The sequence below is a fragment of the Octodon degus genome, unplaced genomic scaffold (genome assembly GCF_000260255.1).
Source record: "Octodon degus isolate 3935 unplaced genomic scaffold, OctDeg1.0 scaffold00073, whole genome shotgun sequence".
NCBI classification, from domain to species: domain Eukaryota; kingdom Metazoa; phylum Chordata; class Mammalia; order Rodentia; family Octodontidae; genus Octodon; species Octodon degus.
This window is the reverse complement of record NW_004524649.1, coordinates 2,564,004-2,588,488: the sequence shown is the minus strand read 5'-3', so window position 1 is coordinate 2,588,488 and position 24,485 is coordinate 2,564,004. Positions and strand designations below refer to the sequence as shown.

The 24,485-nt window shown below is 49.8% G+C and overlaps 1 protein-coding gene across 1 annotated transcript in view; it reads left to right on the top strand.

The window, feature by feature from the left end:
• Positions 1–8,433, top strand: part of Syndig1 (synapse differentiation inducing 1) — a 95,497-nt gene extending 87,064 nt beyond the window's left edge. The window contains exon 4 of the mRNA XM_004635574.2: positions 7,408–8,433. Coding sequence (XP_004635631.1) covers positions 7,408–7,566 — 159 coding nt within the window. The 3' untranslated portion in view covers positions 7,567–8,433. The remainder of the gene's footprint in view (positions 1–7,407) is intronic.
• The last annotated feature ends 16,052 nt before the right edge of the window (positions 8,434–24,485 follow it).

Genomic DNA, 24,485 nt, shown 5'->3' with positions numbered 1-24,485 from the left:
AGAAGAAGAAGAAGAAGAAGAAGAAGAAGAAGAAGAAGAAGAAGAAGAAGAAGAAGAAGAAGAAGAAGAAGAAGAAGAAGAAGAAGAAGAAGAAGAAAAGGAGGAGGAAGAGGAAGAAGAAAGAGAGAGAAAGAAAGAAAAAGAGAAGAAAAAGGAGAAGGAGGAGGAGGGATAAGAGGAGGAGGAGGAAACACAAGTGAAACATAATCTCACTCTTAATTTATCTGGAAGACAACTGTATACATAGTACTAGCCAGAGCACATATGTAAAAATAGAAAGGGACAACAGGTGACAGGGAGCAGAGGACAGGGTTCTGCTACAGCAAAGCCGCACAGCCTATGGGATCCTTACACTGGGGTAAGTTTAAGTGCACACTGTGAGCCTTCGGTAGCCATTAAACTGCAAATTTTTCAAAACCACATAAGTCAGACATTGGAGAGTATAAAATGAAATCATAAATGTTCAGTGGAAACTGGAGAAGGCTGAAAACAAGGGAAAATGAAACAGAACAAAGACGACAAGCATGCAAGGTGGGGACTGTCACTGTGGCGGCATGAATCACCCCTTATATTCATTGTCCTAGGCATGGTAGAGCTTGTCAGCCTGGAGAGAGAAAGAGACAGGGTGGGGGAAGGGAGATCAAAACAGAGGGGTCCAACTGTAAGCTGTTGCAGCACCCCCATGTTAGCTATAAAGACAGAGATAGATCGAAAGGAAAGGGATGGGAAAAGGCACACAGGGCCGACAGCAATCAGAACAGCTGCAGTGACTTCAGACAAAACTGACTTAAGAACAAAGAAGAGTACGGGGATTTAAAAAGGCAATTACATAAAAGGGTGGACTCGCAGCTACTCAGGAGGCTGCAGCAGGATGGGCTTGAGTGTGAGGACTGCATGAACAAGTAGACAAGACCCCGTCTCAAACTAAAAGCTCAAAAGGAGGATGGGAGGTGGAGATCACTCACTGGGTTCAATCCCAGTAGTACAAAAGAAGTGTCAGTTCTCCAAGAAGATGAAACAGCACCGAACACCCGTGCTCTGAGCGCTGTGTCACAGTGAAGCAAAAGCTGAGGGAGCAGAGGGGGATGGGGGTGTGATTCCAGACCGGCGCTGTGAACCTTCGTTGTGATAAGTCAATCTAACTTGAGTAAAAACAGCCTAGTCTGTTAGTAAACTCTGAGCGTGTCTGTACGTGATTGACATGCAGAGCAGCCAACTGAGGAGGAGACGCACCCAGATGTGGGTGGCACCAACCAATAGGCTTGGAGCCTGCGTAGAATAAAAAGAGAAAGAAGGCCTTGTTCCCCTTTCCTCAGAGGAACTCGTCTTCCCAATTGACCTTGGACATTGTATGGGGAGCTACTCAGACTGCTTCTAAGCTCAGGGGCATGTAAGGACACTAGACCCCGCTGTCTAGTGCAAGCGCACAGTGGGATGCAGTTATGACTTAGCACAGGTAAACACACATGAGCTGGCTCCAGCACTATGTAAGGATGTAAATATGGATAACAACCTGTGTAAGAATCACACAATAAAGACACAGGCACCTCTTGCGCTCTTCTGCTCTTGTGTTCTGCTCTGTTCCTTGCTTCCTACAGTTGTCATCGATGTCTCTCCAGAGGACCAACACACGGGTTTCTGGTCCCTTCAGGCTTCTGATATAGATTCATCCCAGTGGCCACAGTGAGCTCCAGTCCATCGACCTTAGATCCCTGGGCTTCCACTGTGTAAGCTGCCGTTTTGAATGCTTCCACCTCTGATCCACAGAGTGCCGTTTTGGATCCTTTCCTGTCTAGACCTGTAAGCTGACATCATAAATCTTTGTATAATTACACAGCTATACAATTTTATTCTACGTTGTCTGCATTACTTTTCTTGATGCTGAGACACCAGAGCCAACATCCAAAGTTAAAGGTGGAAAGGTTTATTTCCGCTCGCAGCGTGTAGAAGTTCCCGTCTGTGGTTAGCTGGCTCCCAGGAAGTGAGGCCGGGCAGAGAGACACTGCAGGGGAGAAACATGCCTGGCAAGAGGGCAAGAGGCGGCACAGCAGCTAGCAGCCAGCCCGCCTTCCCTTCTCATCCCATCCAAGCTACCAGTGTATTGGATGGTGCCGCCCAGAACTATGATAATGCTACTCAGTGGACTAAATTAGTGTCACACACCCTTAACCCCAGCATCACACACTCTAGATCCAACCAGCTCCAAAGGGCTATATCTACAGGTGCATGAGGATTTCAGGGGATGTCTACATGCAGTCCATAACTTGTATTGAACCCTAATAATGCAGAGGCTTCCGCACCATTGTCAGCATGACAAGGAGAAAAGTGACACCTGGACCAAATTGCCATCACCACCTTGACCTTCTAAGTAGCCAAAGCAGATTCCATCCAATGCAAAATGCATGCTTTCTAAGTGCCCAGGAAACAACCCCAAGGGCACTCTGTGTTCTGGCCCACACAACAATCCTTACAAGATTAGAAAGAATTATAAAAATCCAAAGTCTATAGTAGCTAAGAAAGAAAATAGAGCAGAAATCAGTAACAGAAAAATACCTGGAAATTTCTTAATATTTAGAACTAACCTATGTGTCAAAGAGTAGACCTCAAGGAAAACTTCAAAATATTTTGAATGAAAATAATGGAAGGCCAGGTAAATAGCTTGGTGGTTTAAGTGCGGGACCGGGGGGGGGGGGGGGTGGAAAATAATTGAATTCATGAGATATAATTAAAACAGTGCTTATAGGAAAATCTGTAGCATTAAATTTGTGTTTTAGACCAGAAAGATCTAAAATCTACTTGAGCTTCTATCTTCAGAAACTAGGAAATAAGAACCAATTAGCATACAAAATGAAGGAAATAAAAGTAGATACTGATAACATCAAAACCAAGAAAGAATAGAGAAAAATCAACAAAACCATATGTCCGTTTGTCCTTGCTTTTTAAGATTTGAAAAGAAAAATGAGTAACTTTTGAAAGATCAGTCCAGTTGGTGACCTTCAACCTGGCTAATGAGACAGGGTGCAGGACGGGTATTTGGCACTGGGTGGGCTCTGTAGACAAAGGTGCAAGACGTGGGCCAACCAGCTCTTGGGGCCTCAAGCTGGGAGCAGGATGGTCTCCAGTTGCAGCTGGGGAAGCCAAATGTGGAGGTTTGGAAAAGAGACCTCAGGTTTGGAAGGACAGCACCAATCCATTGCCAGGACAGCTAGCTCCCCCACTTCCTTATGCAGAAATTGCCTAGGAAGAAGCAGGAGGGCAGTTAGCATGGGTACCAAAGGCCCAGGAGAGTTTCCTGACTCTACCCGAACCCAGCTGGCCAGTGACAGGGTCTAAGGGACGGGCACTCTGGGGCAGCAGTGTAAGGAGTGGGCACAGGCCATGACAGGGCGACAAGGGCTCTGCAGGGCACAGAAGGGCCCTGACCCCCCGCTGGCAGAGCTGTGCAGCCTTATGACAGCCATACCTCCCAGAGCTGTCAGCCTCGAACACAGCGCTCCTCACTATTGGAGGGATCCACAGAAACATTTATTGCGCCAGGAACACAAGATGTTTGCATTTCAGATACGCCAGAGCCTAGGGAGGGGCTTCAGGACTGTGACTCACGTCTGGAGTGGAACAGGAGGAGCCAGCTTGGATCTGCCTCCTGGGAACACTGCAAGCAGGACACCTGGCTCCTCACCCAAGGTCACAGAAGGCCACACCCTGAAAGCCACATTGACCTGCAGCCCCGTCTCAGAGCTGGGTGAAACATACTTCCAGGCCACTGCACACCCCATCACTGCTGCGTTTTTCCTTGTCTGCAAGGCTCACTTACAGTCTGATGGTCTCTGAAAGCAGATCCTGAGATCTCGCAAGAGCTTAGACTGTTTAGCATTCCATCAGCCGGAACTTCCAAAGACGCAGGCTGAGTGCCACCGCTGTCCCTTGAGCGGTGTTGTCAGACAGGGACCCTCACACCAGACAGAGCGGTCTTCATGTCCCCACCAAGACATTGCTGGGCAGCACCTGCTTGTGAGGGCCGGGGTAGCCTGACGTCAGCTCACCCGAAGCCTCTCAGTGTTTGACGCAGTAGGCATTTATAGGTCTCGGGAGCAGGCTGCATCCTGCCACAGCATGTGCTGTTCTCAGTACCTAGCAGCAGTCATTTCCACTGATTAAAAAAAAGTCTAGTGTGGATCCTCTTTGTAGATATAATTTGGTGGTTATGGTTATTGTCATTGTTTTGGTACCAAGAATCAAACTTACAACCTCACACTTACCAGGCAGGCATTGTGCTGCTGAGCTATATCCCTGGCCCCGTAATTGATAGTTTTAATGAACACCTGGTAACTGGACTTCCTATGGGACATAGGGTGACACTTCTATACCTGTACATGATATGTGATGACCAGGTCAGGGTCACTGGCAGACCCTTTACCCCAAGTGTCATTGCCAATACTCCCTTTTTTTGTTTTCCAGACAGCTGAAGAGAGAGCTCTGAATGTCCATGAGGTTTTATCAACACTGTGCCAGGCCCCCTGCCTCATAGGGAGCCCCGGTAACAGGGTGATAGTGAAATTGTCTCTGGCCAGTCAAAGCCAGCTTCTAGGCCTGGGACATCCTTGCCTGCAGTCTGGATGGAAGTCACAGCAGCCCTGTCTCCCGAGGACGCGGTGCAATGCTCGCCCTGTCTGCATCGACGTAGGTTTGGTTTTGATGCTCTGAGAGGAGCGGAGCTGCTGGCTGGCAAGGGTGTCTCATTAGTTCTGTGCCTGGGCTTCTTTACACACGTCAGTGCGTTACCGTTTTCTCTGTAAATTGCTATTCAGACCCCACCTGCAGGGTTCCGCTAGGGGCCTGTGGACTCCTCTGTACTCCAGCTGCTCTTCCCCTGGGCACCAACAGTCTCCGGCACAGGGAGCTCGAGGGACCTCATTAGCCTTGGCCTCAGACCCCTGTGAATGGAGCCCCCTCCCATCAGATGCCAAACACTGATCGTGTGTTCTCTCTGCCTCTGGTGCAGCACAGAAATGCCACTGAGGCAGCCAGACTTGCTCACTTGGGCACTTGGAGTCTTTCCCTTTGCAGAATGATTCTTTCATTCCTCCTGTCCATGTCCGAATTCCCACCTGGGGGGTATGCATGGAAACTGCTAGTGTGGTGTGGGGGGCTCTGTGCTGCGTGCCTGCTCCCTCCCTGGTTGCCATGTCTCTTAATCAATACTTAAACTTCCAACCTGGAAACACAGTGTAGGTGGCTGTCAGTGGGTAGCCAAAGTAGGACTGCAAATCAGTGCCCTAGTTGGCAAACTGAATGTGGTTGCAGCCCCAGGACCGGCTCAAGTATGACCTACGCGCAGGGCAGTCTCAACCAGACGTCTGTGTGCTCCTCCCCATGGCCCCTGGCAGGCTCTGAGGCTTCCCAAGTACACACAGCTGTTCAAGGCCAGAGGGGTCTCAGGCATCCTCAGGGATAAGCAGGACAGGAAGAAGGAAGTGGGTGCCGGGCAAATGGGACTGTCCCTGAGTCATCACTACACAGTCCCAGGAGTCATTGCCAAGGGCAGGAAGGTGTCCCACCACCCTGGAGGCCTCCACCCTACTGGGCTCGCTACCTGTCCTCTTGCAGCCCAAGGTTAGAGGAGGACAGCAGGTTGGCAGCAGGGCCTCGCTCCTGCCAAGGGCATTCTCTGTGCCAACACTGGGGCAGCCACGCTGAACTATGTTTTGGAACAGAGGGGCTGGGAGGCTTCAGGACGAAGTGAAACCAAGCTACTATTGGCTTAATTAACCAATTACCATGGTTCCTAGAGGCTTCTCCCTTCCCAGCCCCTTGTTGGCTGCTTCATCCAAATGTCTGTGGACACCCACACTCAGGTCCAAGACAAACCAGGGCAGGGTGAGGCAGAGGCCAGCCTAGGAGACACGGAAATCAGAGGCAAAGGAGGAGGCTGCAGGTAGGTGGGGCGCTGCCAGCACATTAGAGGCCCCAGACCTCACCAGGCCAAACCACATGCCAGACCTGCTCGTGATCACCCAGACCTCGCCCACTGCATTCACCAACGTGGTGACCCCCGTGTTGGCCATAAGACAGAGATGTCACAGGTGCCCTCTGAGAGTGAGCAGACATTCCATGGGGACACTGTTGCACCCACAGCCTCCACAGTACCTCTTAGAATTCTCATAAACACATCCACTGGCTCTCGCAGGCCACATCTGCCACTCCCAGATGTGGGAGCCACAGGTGTGACATGTCCACTCTTGATGGTAGAGTGAGGTGGGACAGGAAGGATGGGCGGGAGCTGGACCTGTGAAGTTGACCACAAAACCCCAATCAAAGAGTAAATGAAATCTGAAAGGCACAGTAGATACAGTGAGAGGGAAAGAAAGTGTTCAAAGGGGAGGAACAACAGGGACAAGGGAAAGGAGAAAAGAAAGAAAGAATGGAGGTAGCAGGAAATATGCATGCACATACTCAGGATAGCTTGGATAATTGTACTGCTGATTTCTGCTGGTCTATTTTTCTCTTTCCTTTTTAATTTTTTATAACTTTTTAATGACCATTTTGCACGCTTACATCTGATAATCTGAATAACTAATTTGAAGACAACAGTATGAAATATAACAACCATTGTTGAATTTGTGTTATTTTGTTTAGTGAAATTCTGTGTCATTTCATTTATGTATTTGGTACAGGGTCTCGCTCTGCAGCTTGGACTTATAGTGACCCTCCTGTTTTCAGCCTCCCCAGTGCTGGGATTACAGGCGTGTGCCGCCATGCTCAGACTCTGTCACTGGCTCAGCGCACCCGAGGGTGGGGCTGGCTTGGCATGCAAGACCAGGGATCGAACCCTGGTCCCTATACTTGCCAAATGTATCATTTCTAATGGTTTTTGTTTTTTGGTTTTTTGGTTTGTTTTGTTTTGTTTTTACTATTGTTTATTCTCTTTTTTAAAAAATTAAAAGAGAAATCCTAATCAGATCAGTGTCCACCTTAAAGCCCTGAGATGCCCTCTTATTAACCAAAGTCCTCCTGGGGGGGCCTAGTTAATTTACCCCAGGAGGAGTTTCACCAACAGACACTATGGCAGGGCAGGGACGTTTGGGAGATGACAGTGTCGTGGCCACCTGGCGGCCAGCAACAGGCACAACGAGAACCACATATCTGGAGCTGACGAACATCCCGTGCTCCCGTCCAGAAGGAAGAGCCCCATTTCCTTCCTCACCTCTCTCTGCTGTAGAAACTGGTAGGATCCATGTGTGCCTGCTGTAGAGAGAGCTGAATGTCACCCAGATGATAGTCTTGCCCTAACCCTGTGCCACCTCCCTGAGTCCAAACCTCTGCAGGCACATCCCTTCCAGGTCAGTCAGGGCTGGAGTGGGCTCGCTCATCCCCTCACTGTCCTTCCTTCCTCTCCTCCATCTGCAGACGAACAAGGCTGTGGCCCAGGGCGACTTCCACCAGGCCAGCACCAGCTCCCGGCGGGCCCTCTTCCTGGCTGTGCTGTCCATCACCATCGGCACGGGCATCTACGTGGGTGTGGCCGTTGCCCTCATTGCCTACCTCTCCAAGAACAACCACCTGTGAGCTTCCCATGGGCACGAGGAAGGACTGGCGTGTCTGGGGTGGCTCGGGCAGCAGCGGACTGCGCCTGAGGCTGGAGTTTCCACCATGACTCCCTGTTTCCTCCTTTAACTCCATTGTCATAGCACTGAGTGGGCTCCGCACACATGGGCTCAAAGCTGCTGGCCGTGGGGCTGTCTGGGACGGGCCCGGGTAGTGGGTGACAATACGCTGTCTGCGCAGCCGCCATGCCTCCAAGGCCACTGCATTAGCAATATACAAACAGTGAGAAAAAAAAAGTATTTATTTTTATGGAACATGGTCAAGGTGCACTAGGCTGAGGGCATGGGGCATCCACTTCTCTCCACGTGCCCAACACCCAGGAGACTTTCCTCCCAGAAGAAAAGAAAATGGAACTGGGGACAAGGGGCACCCAGCATGACCATCTGCAGAAGGGCCCAGCCCTGAGAACAGAAAGCTAGAAGACATGGCACGGGTCCCAGGCCCTCACACCCTCCATGCCAGCCTGAACATGTCACTCTATAGCCCCCGCCGCAGCAGTGCTCAGCCTTGGGCCATCAGCGAGGCAGGCAAGGTGGGTGCCCCAAGCTCCTTGAAGTGGCCCGACATTGGTGCCAGGAACTGGAGGCAGAGGAGCCAGGAGGACCCCGGCACCCTTGACGTGACTGCCCTCAAGGGGCTCGCCTGATCCTAAGCAGTGACAACGACAACGCCGACCCCAGACACGAGGCGGGCCTTACTCTGTCGACTCGACGAATCGCTATTTTCTTGTCATTTTTTAAGTGCAACTCTGGCTTCACAGTGCTTCAGTTACCAGACGAATGCTGAGAAATAAGTCACCACAGACATCTGAATGCCATCTCCCAGCTGTTTTATGGTGTTCGGTATTTAACAAAAGTTATCTTTTAGCTCGTTTGTGTGCGACATTTCTTTCTGGTGTACAGTGTCAGCGAGGTGCCCTTCTGCTGGGTCCCAGGAGGGAATTCCCACAGCCCTAGCTGCTTCCACGCCGCCCTGAGCCGTGTCAGTGAGCACCGTCCTGGTCCCCTCGTAATAGAGAAGCTCTGGCTCCCGGTAGGGTCCACTGGAGGCATCTGAAACTTCCTTCTGCCTGGGCCCTTGCACCCCAGCCCAGAGGTCCTGGCAGTGGGTTGAAGGCAGCTTGGGGAATCCAGGTGCAGCAAAGGTGAGGACCCCCCATCCTGGCCCAGGACCACCAGTCAGAGGTCACCTTACCCTTTCGCACTTGATATGGTAGATGCTTGATATGGCCAGCTCCCAGCTCCAGCTAAGCACTCTAAGTCCTTCCAGTAAAGGCCACCTAGAAGCCCAGGCATCCCAGGCATCCAAGAAAACACCCAACGCCCACAGCTTGGTGGCTGAGAGGGTTATTTTGTTTCAAGTTTGTAGAAACCTCAGTTCTTCTGTGGTCAGCTGGCTCCATGTCATGATGGCAGAGGGGCCAGGCAGAGGGAAGCTGGGCATGCAGGGTGGCCAGCAGCAGAAAGCAGGAGGAGGAATGAGGGGAAGAGATGCACCTTTCCAGGCTGTGCCCAGGGACTGCCCCTTCCAGCCAGACTCCACTCCCACAGTGGCCCCCACTCTCTAGACACCTTGTAAAGCTCCACCTTCAAGCACATGCTGCTTTGGGGACAGCCTCCACCCAAACCACAATGCCAGGAAAGCCAGGGGTGTGGGCCACAGAGAGAGGCTTGGGCCCAAACCAGGCTGGAGTTGGGTCCCGCTGTGTCTCTTTCAAACTGTGCTGTCATGGACATAGGCCCACACATGTCCGGCCTCACTCTGGGACAAGGCTCCCTGTGCAGGCTGCTGCGGATGCTCAGCTCCAGACTTTCAGGCCTGGAGGGCAGGTGTGCTAGATGAAGCATTCTCAGGAGGCTGTGCACAGCTGGCTTGGGTCGTTCCATCTTTCTTCTCAACCTCACAGGTCTCAGCCATCACGGGCTATTGTACAAAATGAGCCTCTTTGAGTTGTAATCAACTCTGTCCTGAGTAGATCCATCGCAGCTCAAGTCCAGAGCCTACGGCTGCAGCTCTGTGGCTTTGGCGCTGAGTAGAAAGCGCCGCAGTGCACCCTTCTGGGGGAGGAGGGCCTCACCCAGGAGCTGTGGACCCTCTGAGGCTCCAGCTGCCAGGCGGCTCCCTGTGTCCCCACCCTGTGAATCATCCTGAGCAACCTCTGCTGACCCACGCGTTACCTCAGAACCCAGGTGCCTGGAGGACCTGTGCTGTCTCCACTCTCAGCAGCCAGAGGGGTGAAAGGCTGGCTGTGACATCCCTACCTGTGGCCTCCACAAAGCTTATTCTCAGGCTTCAGACTTCAGCTGCCCAAGGGTGGGCTCTGCCACCCTGTGCTGCTGGCCTTCCTGCTCAGCGATGGTGGAGGCTAAACCCACAGGCTCATGGGCCCACACACAATTGCCACCCAGCCCACAAACACACAGTTGAAGGCATGAACTTGTCAGCCCCCACCAAGCACTGCAGGGGTTGGCTCTCACATAGGGCAGGGCAGCTGAGTCACTGCAGAGGTCAGGACTGAAGAGCTAGAGACCACACACCCCAGGGAGAGGGATGGGGCACATCAGCTGTGGCCAGAACCCGGGAGTACTCTGGATTGACAAAGCCTCCCAAGTCCACAGGAGGAGCAGTGGGTGCAGGAGCAGGCTGGGGCAGGGAGGCAGCACATGCTATCTCTGGGGTGTCAGCAGAGGGCTTCTGGGATGGGCTGAGCACTGCAGATTGTGGGTGGCATCCTTCCAGTTGGTGCTGCTGCCAGGGTCACTCTTACACCTGGCTGCTTTAGCTTGTATCTGGAAACCCCTGGGACTGACAGGTTTCTCAAAGAAGCCTCCAGAAAACAGGGACAGGGAGGTGCAGGCTCCCTGATCTCAGGCTCTTTCTCAGCCTGCTTCTCACGTGGGCTGTCACGGGTCCATGGCCACTGTCACTGCCACGCTTGCTGGAGGCTGAGGCAGAGAGAGTGCTGCACAGTGGGGTGATGCCAGACTCGCAGGACAGCACAGGCACAAAAGCGTAGGCTGGGCTTGGCACCGGAAGAGGCGTGGGACAGGCTAGACCACAGTCCACTCTCATCCAGGGGCATGCTCTCAGGGCTGGAAAGACAACCATGAAACAAGCCCAATCTCTCCTCCAAGGACACTGCAGCCTTGCCCTCACCCCGTCTCTCCATAGGCTCGGTTCTGAAGCTGGCTTTATTCACAGACACAGTCCTTTGGCCTACGGAGCCTATAGTTTCACTGCCCCTGGGGCCAGCCTGTCAGCCCTGCCTTTCCCACTTATCCAACTCCTGGAAGAAATAGAGATCCCCAAAGCCACCCAGTCCTGAGTGGTGGTCCCACTTCCTTAGGTGACCCTGGTGGTCTTACCACTCACCAAAAGTGTCACCCTCTGTTGTGGACATGATCAGGCAAGAACTCACTTCCAATGGCCATCAGGCTCATCATGAAAGGAGCAAGGTGGTGCCCACAGCATGTGCTCAGCACCAGCCCTTTAGTCCCAAGTTGTAGACATCATTCTCAGATTAGCCACAGGTAACTATAACAACGACCCTTGCAGGGTGAATGGTGGGTGAGGTGGCTGCCAACTGCCCAACTCTCTATGGATGTCATGGTGCCATCCCCAGGTCAATCCACACCCAGGCATGGTTGGAGAGGTGAGGAGTCTGTCCCGGGTCACATGGCTAATAAAACCAGAGCCGGGCCTCCACTCTTCATGAATACAAAGCCAGAGCTTACTGGCTGCAGACTTAACATGGGCTTCACGGTGCAACTCAGTTTGCTTGCTGCATGTCCATCAGCACACCCGGTGCTGTGGGGGCCCCATCACATGGCGCCCCTCTGAAATCCCACTACCACCTGCTGAGGAAGGTCGGGGTTCAGTGTTCCCACTTCTCAATAGAGAAACTGAGGCTTCTCAGCCAGTATTTTTGCTGGTGGCAGAGCAGGTCCACAGTGGACCAGAGTCAGTGTTCCTGTCCATGCAGCTCCAGTGGGAGACCTCCCGGCCCCACTAGCACTGCTGCCCTGCAGTAGGCAGGTGGAAAGACCTGGGCTCTCAGGCCTGGAGAGTGCAAGGTTGTCAGAGGACAAAGGTGCACCTGAGGAACAAGCTATCTTGAGACACACAAGCAAGGGACAGGGTGCACCTCAGCATCTTCCTGGGGCCCCCTGGGTCTTCTGGGGTATCTATGACAGTGGCACAGACCTTGGCTGAGGCAGCAGAAGCTCATTTCCCTACCTGGAGCCAGAGCAGAGTCGAAGTAGCCACAGCAAGGCTGGAGCAGGTGTGGGTGCCATGCTCTGCAGGGTGCGATCTCTTGGTCAGACCACACTTACTTGTTGGGTGAAGACAGGCATGGCAGGCTTGGCAAATTCACTCAGACTTCGAGGCACAGGGCACCTCTTGTCTTTCCCTTGTGCTTGCAGCTGGTCCCTTTCAGCAACCCATGGTGGATAGGTGCAGGTCATGTTCAGCACAGATGTTTGTGGAGCTGAGAACTGCGCAACACCACAGCTGGCCACACCACGGTTTTCCACCTGTGGTTCCCTGCAAGATTGAACTTGCTGGTGTCACTCCTCACAGAGGGGCACAGAGCTCATTGAGACTGGGCTCAGCCACCCAGAAACATGGCGGAATTGGGATCATGAAGCTGGGAAATCTCCCCACACTTCTCATTTACTTGTCAAAGAAGAAAGCAAACATGGTTTTCAGTTTAAATTTAGAAGAGCAAATTTAACACAAGGAAAATGACCCAAGACAGGCTCTCTCTCTCAGGGAGTGGAAGCCCCAGGGAGATGGCGATGCCAGTGAGCCCCTGAGCAAGGAGACCCCCAGCGCTGGGAGCAACCCGAGGCCCAGTGAGGCCTAAGTCCTGGCCATCCCTCGGCCCAGCCACCTGCACCACACCTGGGCTCTCAGGCACCAGCTCCTCGGCCTCTGTGCAGAGCCTCCCAGACCCAGGCACCCCACAGAGATCTCGTGCGCCTGCCCAGGTTTGATTCTGCTGGGACTATGCACCCTAGACAGAGGCTGGAGTGAGTCAGGGCCAGGCCTTGGGCCAGGATGGCGGGGCCCGTGAGAGCCTCTGTACACACAGGTCCCCAGGTCCTCCCTGGGCCTAAGCAAAGCATCTGGGAGCCTTAAAGCCCCAAAGGGATCCTGATAAACACCTAGGCACAGGACCTGCCCCAAGGGGACTGCCAAGGCCAGGGCCCTGGGACATCAGCCAGGTTCTCTGTGCCCACACCCTGAGACCAGCATCTGTGCTGCCCACATGCCGCAACTGGCTCACACTCGCCTGCAACTACTGAGTCTGCGGTCTCAGTGAAAGCCGAGGAATTATCGCTCTGTAAATCTAGAAAAATGCAATATAGCATTGTAGAAGGCCATTTTTTCTCTGGTTCACACACAGCTTTCTTTAAGGATGGGGTTCTAAATCTATGGTGTCTGGCAGTGTCTGCAGCCCTGCTGCTATCCAGAGGAGGCTGCTGCACTGCGCTGTCTACACCGTCACGGCTTCCTGCGTCCTGGCTGCTCCATCAGGGCCACCTGAGATCCCTCCTGGGCAGCACCCGGGCCCTGAAAGACTTCACTTACCCCAGCCTCTGCTTCAGGTCTCCCTGCCTCCTCCTCACCACAGCCGACTTCTCCCTCTATCTCCTCTCGTCTTCCACAAAAGCTCTCTGCACTGAGCTGCCTCAGTCTCCCCCACTTGGCAGAGCCTGGAGAGGGTGTGTCCCAGGACAACGCTGCACTGGGGACAGCAGTTTCTGCACAGATGCCAGCACCCTGCTGTCCCCTGGAGCCAAGAACAGGAAAACACACAGCAAATGACACAGCTTACACAGGCCTGTGACTGCCAAACCTCAGCGAGTGTTGCTCTGGAGCCTGGTTTTCAGGTATCCTGACAGCCGTCTTCGCCTCATCTGGTTTCTCAGCTCTCGTCCCACCAATTTCTGTTCTTATGTGTCCTTGCCCCACCTGCTCCCTTGAACTTTTTTAGAACACTTAGGACAGGGCCAGAGACAGGGACATGGGCAGGAGTGCCAGGAGCCCTGAGTCCTGCGCAGCCCCGCTGCCTCTGAACCTCTCCCTTCCAAAGAGGTGAGACGATGTCTCCCAGTCACAGTCACAAGATGCTTGGAGCCAGCAGGAATGTGGACAGTGTCATAAACCAGAGGCTGGGAATCAAACCCTCCACCACGGGCCTTGGTCCCCTACGTCCTGCTGTCCCTGATGGTGCTGCTCCTGGAAGCCACTGCAGCCATACAAGGCCCTGAGGCTGTTCGCATCCTCCTGGACCCTCATCAGAGGCCTGGCATTGCAGTGGGCATAGGCTACAGGAATTAGATGACAGGGCAGAGCCCTGTGGCCATGGCAACCTCATCACAGCACCTCTTGAGGCCAATTAAGGCAAATTTACATTAATTAAGAGTGCAAACATCTTCCTCTGGGCTTGGACAGGCTCCAGGCTGCTGGCCTGCAGCAGAGAGCCCTGGCTCTGCTCCTAACCACAGGCCCCATGCTGACCCGCCCCCCCAACCCCACTCCACCTCCTGACCTCCGCCTCACTGTTAGGCTGTGACAGGGCCCTCACACCTGGCCCTCCACTGTATCAAGAGTCTTTCTTCAGTCTGAGCCCCAACAGTCTGATGCTGTGCAAAAACAGACATGAGTGTTTCCAGTGGGAAACGCTGGGAGCGGGAATAAGAGCCAAGCCCCAAAGAGGTCCGCTCCTACCCCCAGATAGGAGTGAGCTTTCATGAGGACACTGGGTTCTAGGATAGGACAGCACGGAGGACAAGCAGGAGCCCAACCCTGGCTCCCCACAGGACCTATCCCCACAGAACTGCCTTGGCTGAGCAGAGGGTACAGAGGACAAGCAAGCCTAGTCAGCCCGCAGGGAGCAGCCCTCTTCCACCAGGCCCCCAAACTGCAGTCTCCCAGCCAAGATTCCTCCTGAGAGGATCTAGGCCACATCCTGCCTCCCTAAGCCACCACCATACTGTATGTGTCACCCTGCGAATAGCTCCACAGTGACCTGCTCTGGCCACTTGCTCTTCTATCTCTTAGGACGCAGCCTCCAGCACCATTTCCAGGGGTCTGGAGGAGTGAGAAGCCTGCAGCATACACAGGAGCCCTGGGTGGAGCCGGCCAACGTTGCTCTCTGTGTGCACAGGCTGGCCCTGCCTTCCCTCCCCTGGGACGCCTCAGTACCCTCCCCGTGGCACCTCACCCCAGCTGGCTGCTCCTGCACAGCATGATGTTGCAGGCCAGCTGCCTCACCCATAGCAGCTGGCCTCCACCAAGGCCTTCAAGGGGACAAGGGTCAGGTTCCTGCTAACATCACACTGTAACATCCCATCTTAACAACCTGTCCTGGTCACTTTCCACCTCAGTGGGACAAAATACCCAACACCAGAAACTAGAAGTTGGTTTGAGCTCACGACTCCGGAGGGCCAGTCCATGCCGTACAGCTTTGACACTTACACCGCACAGCAGAAAGGCCTGGCGGAAGAGCAGGGCTCTTGGCTTGTGTACAGGAAGCAGAGAGGGAAGAAGAGACAGGGAGGGAGACGACCCCTATCCCAGTGACTGCTCTTGCAACCAGAAACCCCTTCTAAGAGCAAGTCAGGGGCAGCCGCCAAAAGCCAAACTCTTGCAGATCTCTCCACCTGTGAGCATAGAGGCCTGTGGGGAACATTTTGGTTCTAAACCCTAACACAAGCCACAGGGCCATGGCGACCCCAGGCCCCGCTGCCCCATGGCTCCAACCTGAGTCCATGCTAATGTTTGTTCACTTGTCCTTTTCCCAGTCAGCCCTGGGAACTATTTCCCCCCTCCTCACTCAGGAGAGTCCTGCATCGCAGTAATTGTCAGAGAACTGCTTTCTGAATCCAGCCTTTCTGGAACATGCTGAAGGAAACGGTTAATTAAAGCTTCAGAAATGTCGCTGTCATGCAAGCCTCCCTTGCCTAAGTTAGTACACTGAAAATTAATTAATTCTTTCAGTCATTTCATAATGGCAGAGGAATTCAATTCTTTGAATAATATGACAAATTTCTGCAGAAGACAGACAGCTTCGGGCATTAGTCATTTTTCTCATTTCAGAAAGTGTCCTCCGCTCCACTTTCATTAGAACTTCATGGGGGGGGGGGCTGCTGCCTCCAGCAGGAAGAGACTCTAGGCCACCTGGGGACACTGCCATGGGGGAGGAAGGCCAGAGAGTCCGAAAGGGTGCATTTGGACTCGGCTTCTTCCTGTCTCCGGCTTCTCCTACTTTCTCTCCCATGTTGCTTGCTTTCACGTGTCAGTGTACACACAACTGTGTCAGCGCACACGTGACTGCGTGTCGGCTCCCACTGATTTTCTCCTTCTCATTTTCTGTGACCAAACTCACCAACTTCTGCTTCCATGGGACTTAATTATTTTGTCTTGTCTTTTTCTTTCTGTCTTTCCTTTGCTGAGGCCAATTTCATCTCCGTGTGTGTGTGTGTGTGTGTGTGTGTGTGTGTGTGAATGAGTGCCTGTTTTTCTCTCTTTCCCCTGTGAATAAGGTGATTATTGAAGGCACAAACTCTGACAAGGTTTCTAGTGGTTTCCTGGACTGTGAAACTGGTTTTATGTGTCGTGGTCAGCGTTAGGTCCTCACAGTTAGGCCTCTCTCCCAACCTAAAGAGGAAAAACTTAGACAGTCTGTTCAAACAGGACAGCATCCTCACTCAACCTGAGAAACAAAACTAAGCCTGCTTGTCAGGATGACTTCCAGGCCTGGTTCTCAGGCTTAGGGAAAACTCTGTAAATTTACAGAATGACACGCTGTAAATCAGTAGAATGCCACTGTCACCCTGTACTTCCCTCCCCCCAAAGAGGCACCAGACCCACCCACAACCCCTGAGAAACTGAAAGTTTTCCACATCTTCCTCAGAGAAACACCCCCTCCCATACCAAGGCTAGTACATAAAGCTGGCTGTCTTCCTGTGTTCGTGGTCAAGGGCCTGCTCACTCTTGACCAGGTGGTACCCAGGCTAAAATAAAGATTTTGCTCTTTGCTTCAATCATGCCTGTGCCAGCAGTCTCAGTTGTTCCTCAGAGTCTAGCCTGACAGTCAGAGAATCTAGGGTTTGATTTTAAGAAAGGATTGGGGGCTGGGGAGATGGCTCAGTAGAATAAGCGCGTCCCTGGCAAGCGCAAGGGCCCGAGTTCAATCCCCAGTTCCGCCAAAAAAAAAAAAAAAAGAAAGAAAGAAAGGATTGAAAGCTATTGCGGTGCTTTTCCCAATGGTGGGTGGGAGATAGCTTTGTGTACGGGGCTTCTTGCTCGCCTGTGGGCTCCTGACTATCTGGCTCACGGCCGCTGGGGTGGTCCCCACGCTAGGCCTGTGTCTGCTTTTCATCAACTTGGCAAAGTTATCAATTGTACTGATCTTAAACTACCTTTCATTTTGTTGATTATTTCTTTTTTTTTAAATGTATTTGCTACAGGGTCTATAGGGTCTCACTACACAGATTGGACTCATAGTGATTCTCCTGTTTTCAGCCTCCCAAGCACTGGGATTATAGGCGCACACGGCACCACGCCCAGTCTCAATCTCTGCCTCAGTGTGCCCCAGGGGAGGGGCCAGCATGGCACACAGGGGATCGAACCCTGGCCGCTGCGCTCTGCCTAAGCAGGCGCTTTAGTCTGCTGAGCTACCTGGCTGGCCCTTTTGTTGATTCTTTCTATCACATGAATGTTTTATATTTCTGTAGTTATTTAATTAGTTTTCACTCTTATTTTTAGCTTCCCACTTATTTTGGGTTTAATTCCACCTCCACCACCACCCAGGACTGGGGGTTGAATCCAGAGTCTTTTCACTGAGCTCCATCTCCAGGCCTTTGTAATTTTTTTTTTAAATTTGATACAGGGTCTCACTAAGTCATTAAGTCATCCAGGCCGGGCTCACATTTGGGACCCTCCTGTGTCAGCCTCAGAATCCTGGGATTATACACATTGCCACCACACCCTGATAATTTTGCTATGATATTTATAATTTCTGGAAATGCATACTTACATAATGAATTCCAGCCTTTATTCTTCCCATAATATATGTTCTTAAGGCTATAAATTTCCCAATAAACACAATTTTAGCTTTCAACCCACAAGTTTCAATATGTTAAATTTTAAATTTCCAAATGTTTGCCTACGCTTGTGATTTCTTCTTGTTCCCTGAGTCATTTCAGAGTGTGTTGAGCAATCTCCAGATGTGTGGGGATTTTCTGCTGCTCTGTCACGGTCTTCTTTGTTAACAGGATGGTAATTTGCTGTGGCCCCAGAGCATCCCCTGAATGGCCTCACCCTTCGGGAACTGGGCTACAGCTTTCTGCCTCAGCCACAGACCCCCACATGCCAAGGAGCACATTTGAAGCAGGCAGGTAGCTCGCCTCCGTGACATTAGAGTCGGCACTTTTCTGCTTGCTGGTCACTGGTTAGGGAAGCACGAAGCCCCCGCCACCTTGAGGGCTGTGTGCTCTACCTTTCAGTTCTATCAGTGTGGACCCTATTTTTTTTTTTTGAAATAATAGTGTCGGATAGATATAAATTTTGGCAAATGTTTGGTGCTTTAAAGTGTAGATTGCCCAACACTAAGTAATACATCTAGATATGATTTCTTGAGGTTATGGTTTTATTCATGTGGTTTTTGTTCTTTTGCTTTTGAACTTTTTAAATGTATTTAGTACAGGGTCTACAGGGTCTCACTACATAGCTCAGACTCGTAGTGATCCTCCTGTTTTCAGTCTCCCAAGTGCTGGGATTACAGGCTGTGAGCTACCATGCCCAGTCTCAGTCTCCATCTCAGTGTGTCCTGGGGGCAGGGCCAGCACAGCATGCCAGGGATCAAACCTTGGTCCCTGCACTCTGCCTAAGCAGGCACTGTAATCCACTGAGCTATCTGGCCTGCTTTGCTTTCATACTTTTATTTCTCCCAATTTCAGGTGGTTCTCCCATAAGCAAAATCACTTGTTTTTTAATGCAACCCCAAATCTTTTCTTGTTTGGGATTTTTTTTTTAAACTGGATATTGAACTCAGGCCCTCGCGCTGGGATCTTTTTTTCAGATAGTGTCATACTATGCAGTTCAGGCTGACCTTAAGCTTACTTTGTAGCCCAGGCTGGTCTTGAGCTCCCAATGATCCTCCTGCCTCAGCCTCCCTAGTGCTGGAATTACAGACATGCACCATCACAGCCAACTTAAATCTTTGGTTTTTAATTAGCAAATTTTATCTATATACTTAATGAAGTAATTGATAAATGTGGAACTAATCTACCCTATTTCTAAATTCTATCAATTCTATTTCCTATCAATTCTAGTTTCTTTTCTTGTCTATGTCATAGTGTTTTTAATATATTTAGTACACAGATCAGACTCATAGTGAACCTCCTGTTTTCAGCCTCCCAAGCACTGGGATTACAGGCACGTGCCACCACACCTAGTCTCAGTCACTGTCACAGTGCATCCTTGGGGGCGGGGCCTGCACAGTACACTGGGAATAGAACCTGGTCCCTAATCCACTGGGTTATCTGGCCAGCCCTATAGATAATTTTTATTCTACTTTTCCATTTTTGTTGGTTTGATAGTTATACATTATTAATTGTGCTTCTAGGAACATGCCCACTTGAACTCTTCAATTGCCATGTATGTTTATTCACTATAGATTTTAAGTCTTAAACACATTCACGTAAAATCAATATTTATTTAAATTTCCATATATTTACTTATTTTATGTTCACCTCTTACCAAATTCATAAGCTTGCAGCAACACCCATTTGTCTCTCTCTCTTAATGTTTGTTTTCCTGTAGGTCCAAACTGGGTCCTTCCGGTGTTTGTGTGTGGGTTTCCAAAAGCATCCTCTTTTACATTCATTTGAATTTTAGCAGACACAGAATTCTGCATTGGGAGCTGTTTCTTTTCAGCAGCTTGAAAATCAAATCTCAATGCATTTTGTCCCATTTTTTTCTGTTAAAAAGATAAACTGAGGCACATACTTTTCTCTGAATACTTCAAAGATGGAGTCTTGCTTTCCATGAAGTATCCAGGGCTAATATTCTTCATACTCAGAGTTTGTATTTTGTGGATCTGGGAATCAATGTCTTTAACCAGGCCTGCCAAGTTTTCAGCAGCTATCTCTTCAACTATTTTCTGTGCCCTTTCTTTTTCCACTCCTATTCTGGACTTTCATTACAATGCTATATCTTTTCCACATGCCCTAAGACTCTTAAGATTATTTTTGTTTTTAACCTTTTGTCTCCGGGCTTCAATCTGGATATTTTCTTCAAATTTATCTTTCAATTCACTGTCTCTTTAACTGCATCTGCTCTGCCATAAGCTCATTCATTTGATTCTTCTTATAGCTTGAATTTTGGCTAAAAGTCTCCCTCTGCTCATATTTTCTTTAACAAATGAAGCAAATTTATTTTAAGATGTGTGTCTAATAGCTCCAGTATCTGAGACCCAGTGGAATCTGTTTCTAAGCCCCGTGCTGATGCTGCTGTTACTACTGCGTCTCATTCAGGATGTCTTACCTTATTTATATTAAATTTTACAAAACCCTCCCCTTTCCTTTGGCAGTTGCTGCAGTCAGGAAGGATTGATACATGGTTGCTAGTCTTCCAGCTCTGATGTAAATGAAAATATCTTCTTTTGCTTCCGCTGTAAAGAATTGTCCAGAAATTTAAATCTTTGATTAATTTATTCATTAAGAAACAATAACACATTGCCTTGCTCAGTGGCTGCAGTCAACATTTCTAGCAGGAAGCCTGCAATCCAACTGATTTTCCTTCTTTTGTAGGCTTTATATCGTTTACACGAGACCCCTTTATGTCTTTATTTTTTTAACTGTACAACCTTTTCAGGAATACCTTTCTTAGCAATTTCATTCTGAAGTGGTTTTTCCAACACTCACACATTCCTTCCAACTCTGTCCACACAAGCTGTTTTACTCTAGAAATACCATTAACATATCTTTTCTCTTCCACTTTCTGAATTTTCTAGTTCTTGAACATGATTTATGTACATGTCACTGGACCTCTTTTAATGTTTTTCTTTAATCATTTTTACCCCCGCTCATCTCCAACTGAGTTATCCACAATTGGGACTGTGATTTTTGACTTCTCTCTTATTTTTATCTCTGTGCAACTGGTGGGACTTTTATTTTTATCACAGTTTCATTTTTTAAATGCCTATTTATCTTTAACTCACCAGAATGACGTTGCTTCGTTGCTTCGCTCTGCTATGTTCTTCTACTTCCTTATACTTTGTTCCTTGCTACAACTTATTGTATCAGGGAGGTGTCTGGGAGAAACACAGACTGCATCAGGCATCCACCTGGGAAGAATTCAGCATGAAATGTTGCTGACTGGGTGCTGAAGAATTGCATGAGAGAGGGATGCTCAGGGGTGTGGTGGTGAGCACAGCGCACAGCAGCCAGCACAGGCTAGACAAATAAGGTGACAAGGTGACAAGGCCTAATGAGAGCAGGGAGGCACTACAGAAGCTTCCTAGAACTCCAGGTTGGGGCTGCTTAATGGAGGATGCTGGATTCCCGCACTCCCAAGGGTCCCATGGCTTCAGACAAGACACAGGGTCAGGGATGGAGAAGATGGCATAAATGAAATAAATATTTTATATACATCCTGCCAAGAATGCCCACCGAAACCAGATGGATATGTCTGAACAAGCCTGATAATGGGACACTTCTACCTTTGTGTAACCCATGCTTGTTTAACTGATGGCCTTGGAATGAACTTGAGATGTTTCAGCTCCATTAGCATCTGGTAATGTCACCCAATTCTCCAATCACAATGTGCCAAATCTGCCTTTGTACCTCATTAGTTGTCCTCCCTGTAAAAGTCCCCAAACCCTGCTGGGCAGCACTCTGACTCTTAGGGAGAGATCCCAGTCAGGCCCACAAGAACAGTGAACTGCCTACTAAACCTTCTCAGTGCCATTTCCTTCCAGGTCGAGTCTGTTTTCCATCACAATTGGACTGGGCAGCCTGGAACTGCTGTGGAACAGCTGGTGTCTCTGACCGCTGACCTCGGGTTGGCAAGGTGCAGACAGGAGATGGTGCTGGCTGGGCTGACGTGTTAGGAATTGTGCTGCCCTCTCTCAGAAGTGCCTTTTCTGTCTCGCTATGCAGTTCAGGCTGGCCTTGAGCTCACTCTGTACCCCAGACTGGTCTCAAACTTATAATGATCCTCCTGTCTCAGCCTCCCGATTGCCCAGATTCCAGGCATGTGCCACCACACCTGGTGTTAAAATAAAACCTTTCTTTTCTTCTGTTTTGTGGTACCCAGAATCAAACTCATGACCTCACACTTGCTAGGCAGGCACTGTGCTGCTCAGCTATATTCTCATCCCCTAGAATAGCCCTTTCATTTATGTAAGTTCTTTATTTTTTTTGAAGCCCAATTTATTTGTCCTTGATTTCTAGCACTTTTCATATCATATCCAAAACTCTGTTGACTAATTCATGAGGTTTTTAACATGTTTTCTTCTAGGGGTTTTATAGACTCAGCTCTTATGTTTAGGTTTCTGTCTGTTCCAAGTTATTCTATGTCACTGGAAGTGAAATCCAACTTTATTCTTTGCTTGTGGTCATTCTATGTCCTAGAACACTCTGTGGGGAAGATTTTTCCTCCCACAATCAATGGCCTGGACCCTTGTGTTGAAAATCCAGTGGCTGAAGATCTATAGGATTATTTTATTCCACTGATTAGGATGTTCATCCTTCAGCCAGTCATGGTATCTGGATTACTGCAGCTCTGTGGCAAGTTCTGAAATGCAAAAGTATGAGTCTTGCCAGAGAGATAGCTCAGTGACATAAGTGCCTACCTGTCAAGTGCAAGGTCCTGAGTTCAATCCCCCATACCACAAAAAAAAAAAAAAAAAAAGCGTGAGACTTGTGTTTTTGTTGTCATTCTTTATAAAGATTAACCTGGGAATTCTAGATCCTATTTCCATAAATATTTCAGATAGATTTCTGCATTTCTGGAAAATGAAGTTGAAATTTTAATAGCGTAAGTGCACTGACACTGTAGACTGCTTCATAGATGACTGCACTCTTGAAAAGTCCTGTCCGGGCTCAGGCAGCTATGGGCAGGAAGTCTTCTGTTCCCAGCTTGCTTTGCTCATCATCATGGAAGAGCATTGTGCGGAGTGTCTTTCTATGGGTGCAGAGACAGTCACGTGGCCTTTCCCCTTTACTGGCAGAGTGCATCACTTCTCACGGGGAGCCATTCCTCAGTGTCTTGCTGAGGACCTTGGCATCTCTATTCCTAAGATATTCCGGGACACACTAGCTTATGGCTTCCTTGTGTGGCATCTGACTTGGAGCCAGAGCAATGCCAGGCTCATACACTGTTCCCATCTCCTCGGCAATATGGATGTGTCTAAGGATTGATGCTGATCCTTCCTGGGTTAGATTCGAGATTCACTGCAGAGTCATGTCTGGGCTTCACCTGTGGGAAGTTGCTTTTTCTGTTCTTCATTACTCTTCAGCCCCTTGTTATTAAATCTGTTCTTCTTGATCCGTTTTTGGCAGTTTGTGTCTTCTTAAAAATTTGCCCATTTCCTTTGGATCATCCAATGCATTGATATAACTTTTCAGAGCATTCCCTCATAATCTCTTCTGGTTTTTATGATGTATAGAAAGGTGCCCCTATTTATTCCTGATGCAATAGTTTGAGTCTTTTCTCTCCTGGGCAATTAGCTATAGGTTTGTGAATTTTGCTAATATTTTTCGAAGAACCAATTTCTGTTCTGTACATTATATCTGTTGCTGTATTCTTCATTTCATTTCTGTCCCTCCAGTCATATTCTTCCTGCTGTGGCTCTGGTGCTAGTGTTCACCTTATTTTCGTTTCCTAAGATGAATTGGGTTATTCACCTCCGGTGTTTCTGCTTCTCTATGGAGAGATTTCCAGCTGTACATTTTTCTCTGAGCAGACTTGACTGCATCCTATAAATTCAGATATGTTGTGGGGTTTTAATCAGCTCAAAATATTCTCATGACTTACTTTGTCATGCCCTTTTTTGCACTAACCATTTAAGAGTGTATTGTTTAAATTCTGCATGTTTGTGAATTTTCCAAATTCCCTTGTTATTGATTGCTAATTTCATTCTACTATATTAAAAAAAAAAAAACACTGCGTGAGATTTTCCTCTCTCCACACCCACCAAGGATTGTCCCAGAGAAGGTATGTGTGCCCCCGTGCTGCTGTGTCCTGGGGTGACTATTGGACAACTTGGTCTTAGAGCATTTCCAAGTCTTCTGTCACCTGCTGACCTTCCATCTCCTGCTCTGCCAGTCTCTAAAGTAGAGTGTTCCCAGTCCTAGCCCAGGTCCGGTAAGCATATGGGAGAGCTTCTACCTACCCTGTGCTGGCAGGACCTACTACTGGTCCCAGCCCAGGCACAGCGTGGATGAGACCCTCTTCCACCCCCTTGGGATGCCCCCCAACACTCCGCAGCACTTCCCCCACCCCGCCCTCCGAGTAGGAATTTCTGCCCCGTTCCGGGAAACCCCCCCCCCCAGTCCTAGCTCAGACCCGGTGAGTGTGTGGGAGACTGCCTCTCCCCCCTACTCCACCTTATCCCCTCCAGGCTCAGCTCAGGCCTGGCATACAGGCCTGGGGTGTAACCATGCAGCTACAATCCCTGCAGAGAGTGTAGAGGATAGAACCACCCAGCTAGTCCAGGAGCAGAAAATCTTGCCAGAGGGGCACAACAGGTTCACCCTCAAGGGCAGCAGCGGGAAGGAGCTGAGCACAGCAGCCAAACCCAAGCCAGGCACAGCTGGATAAGTCCAAACTTTGTAGCTCTGCACCTGAACTTCAGTACG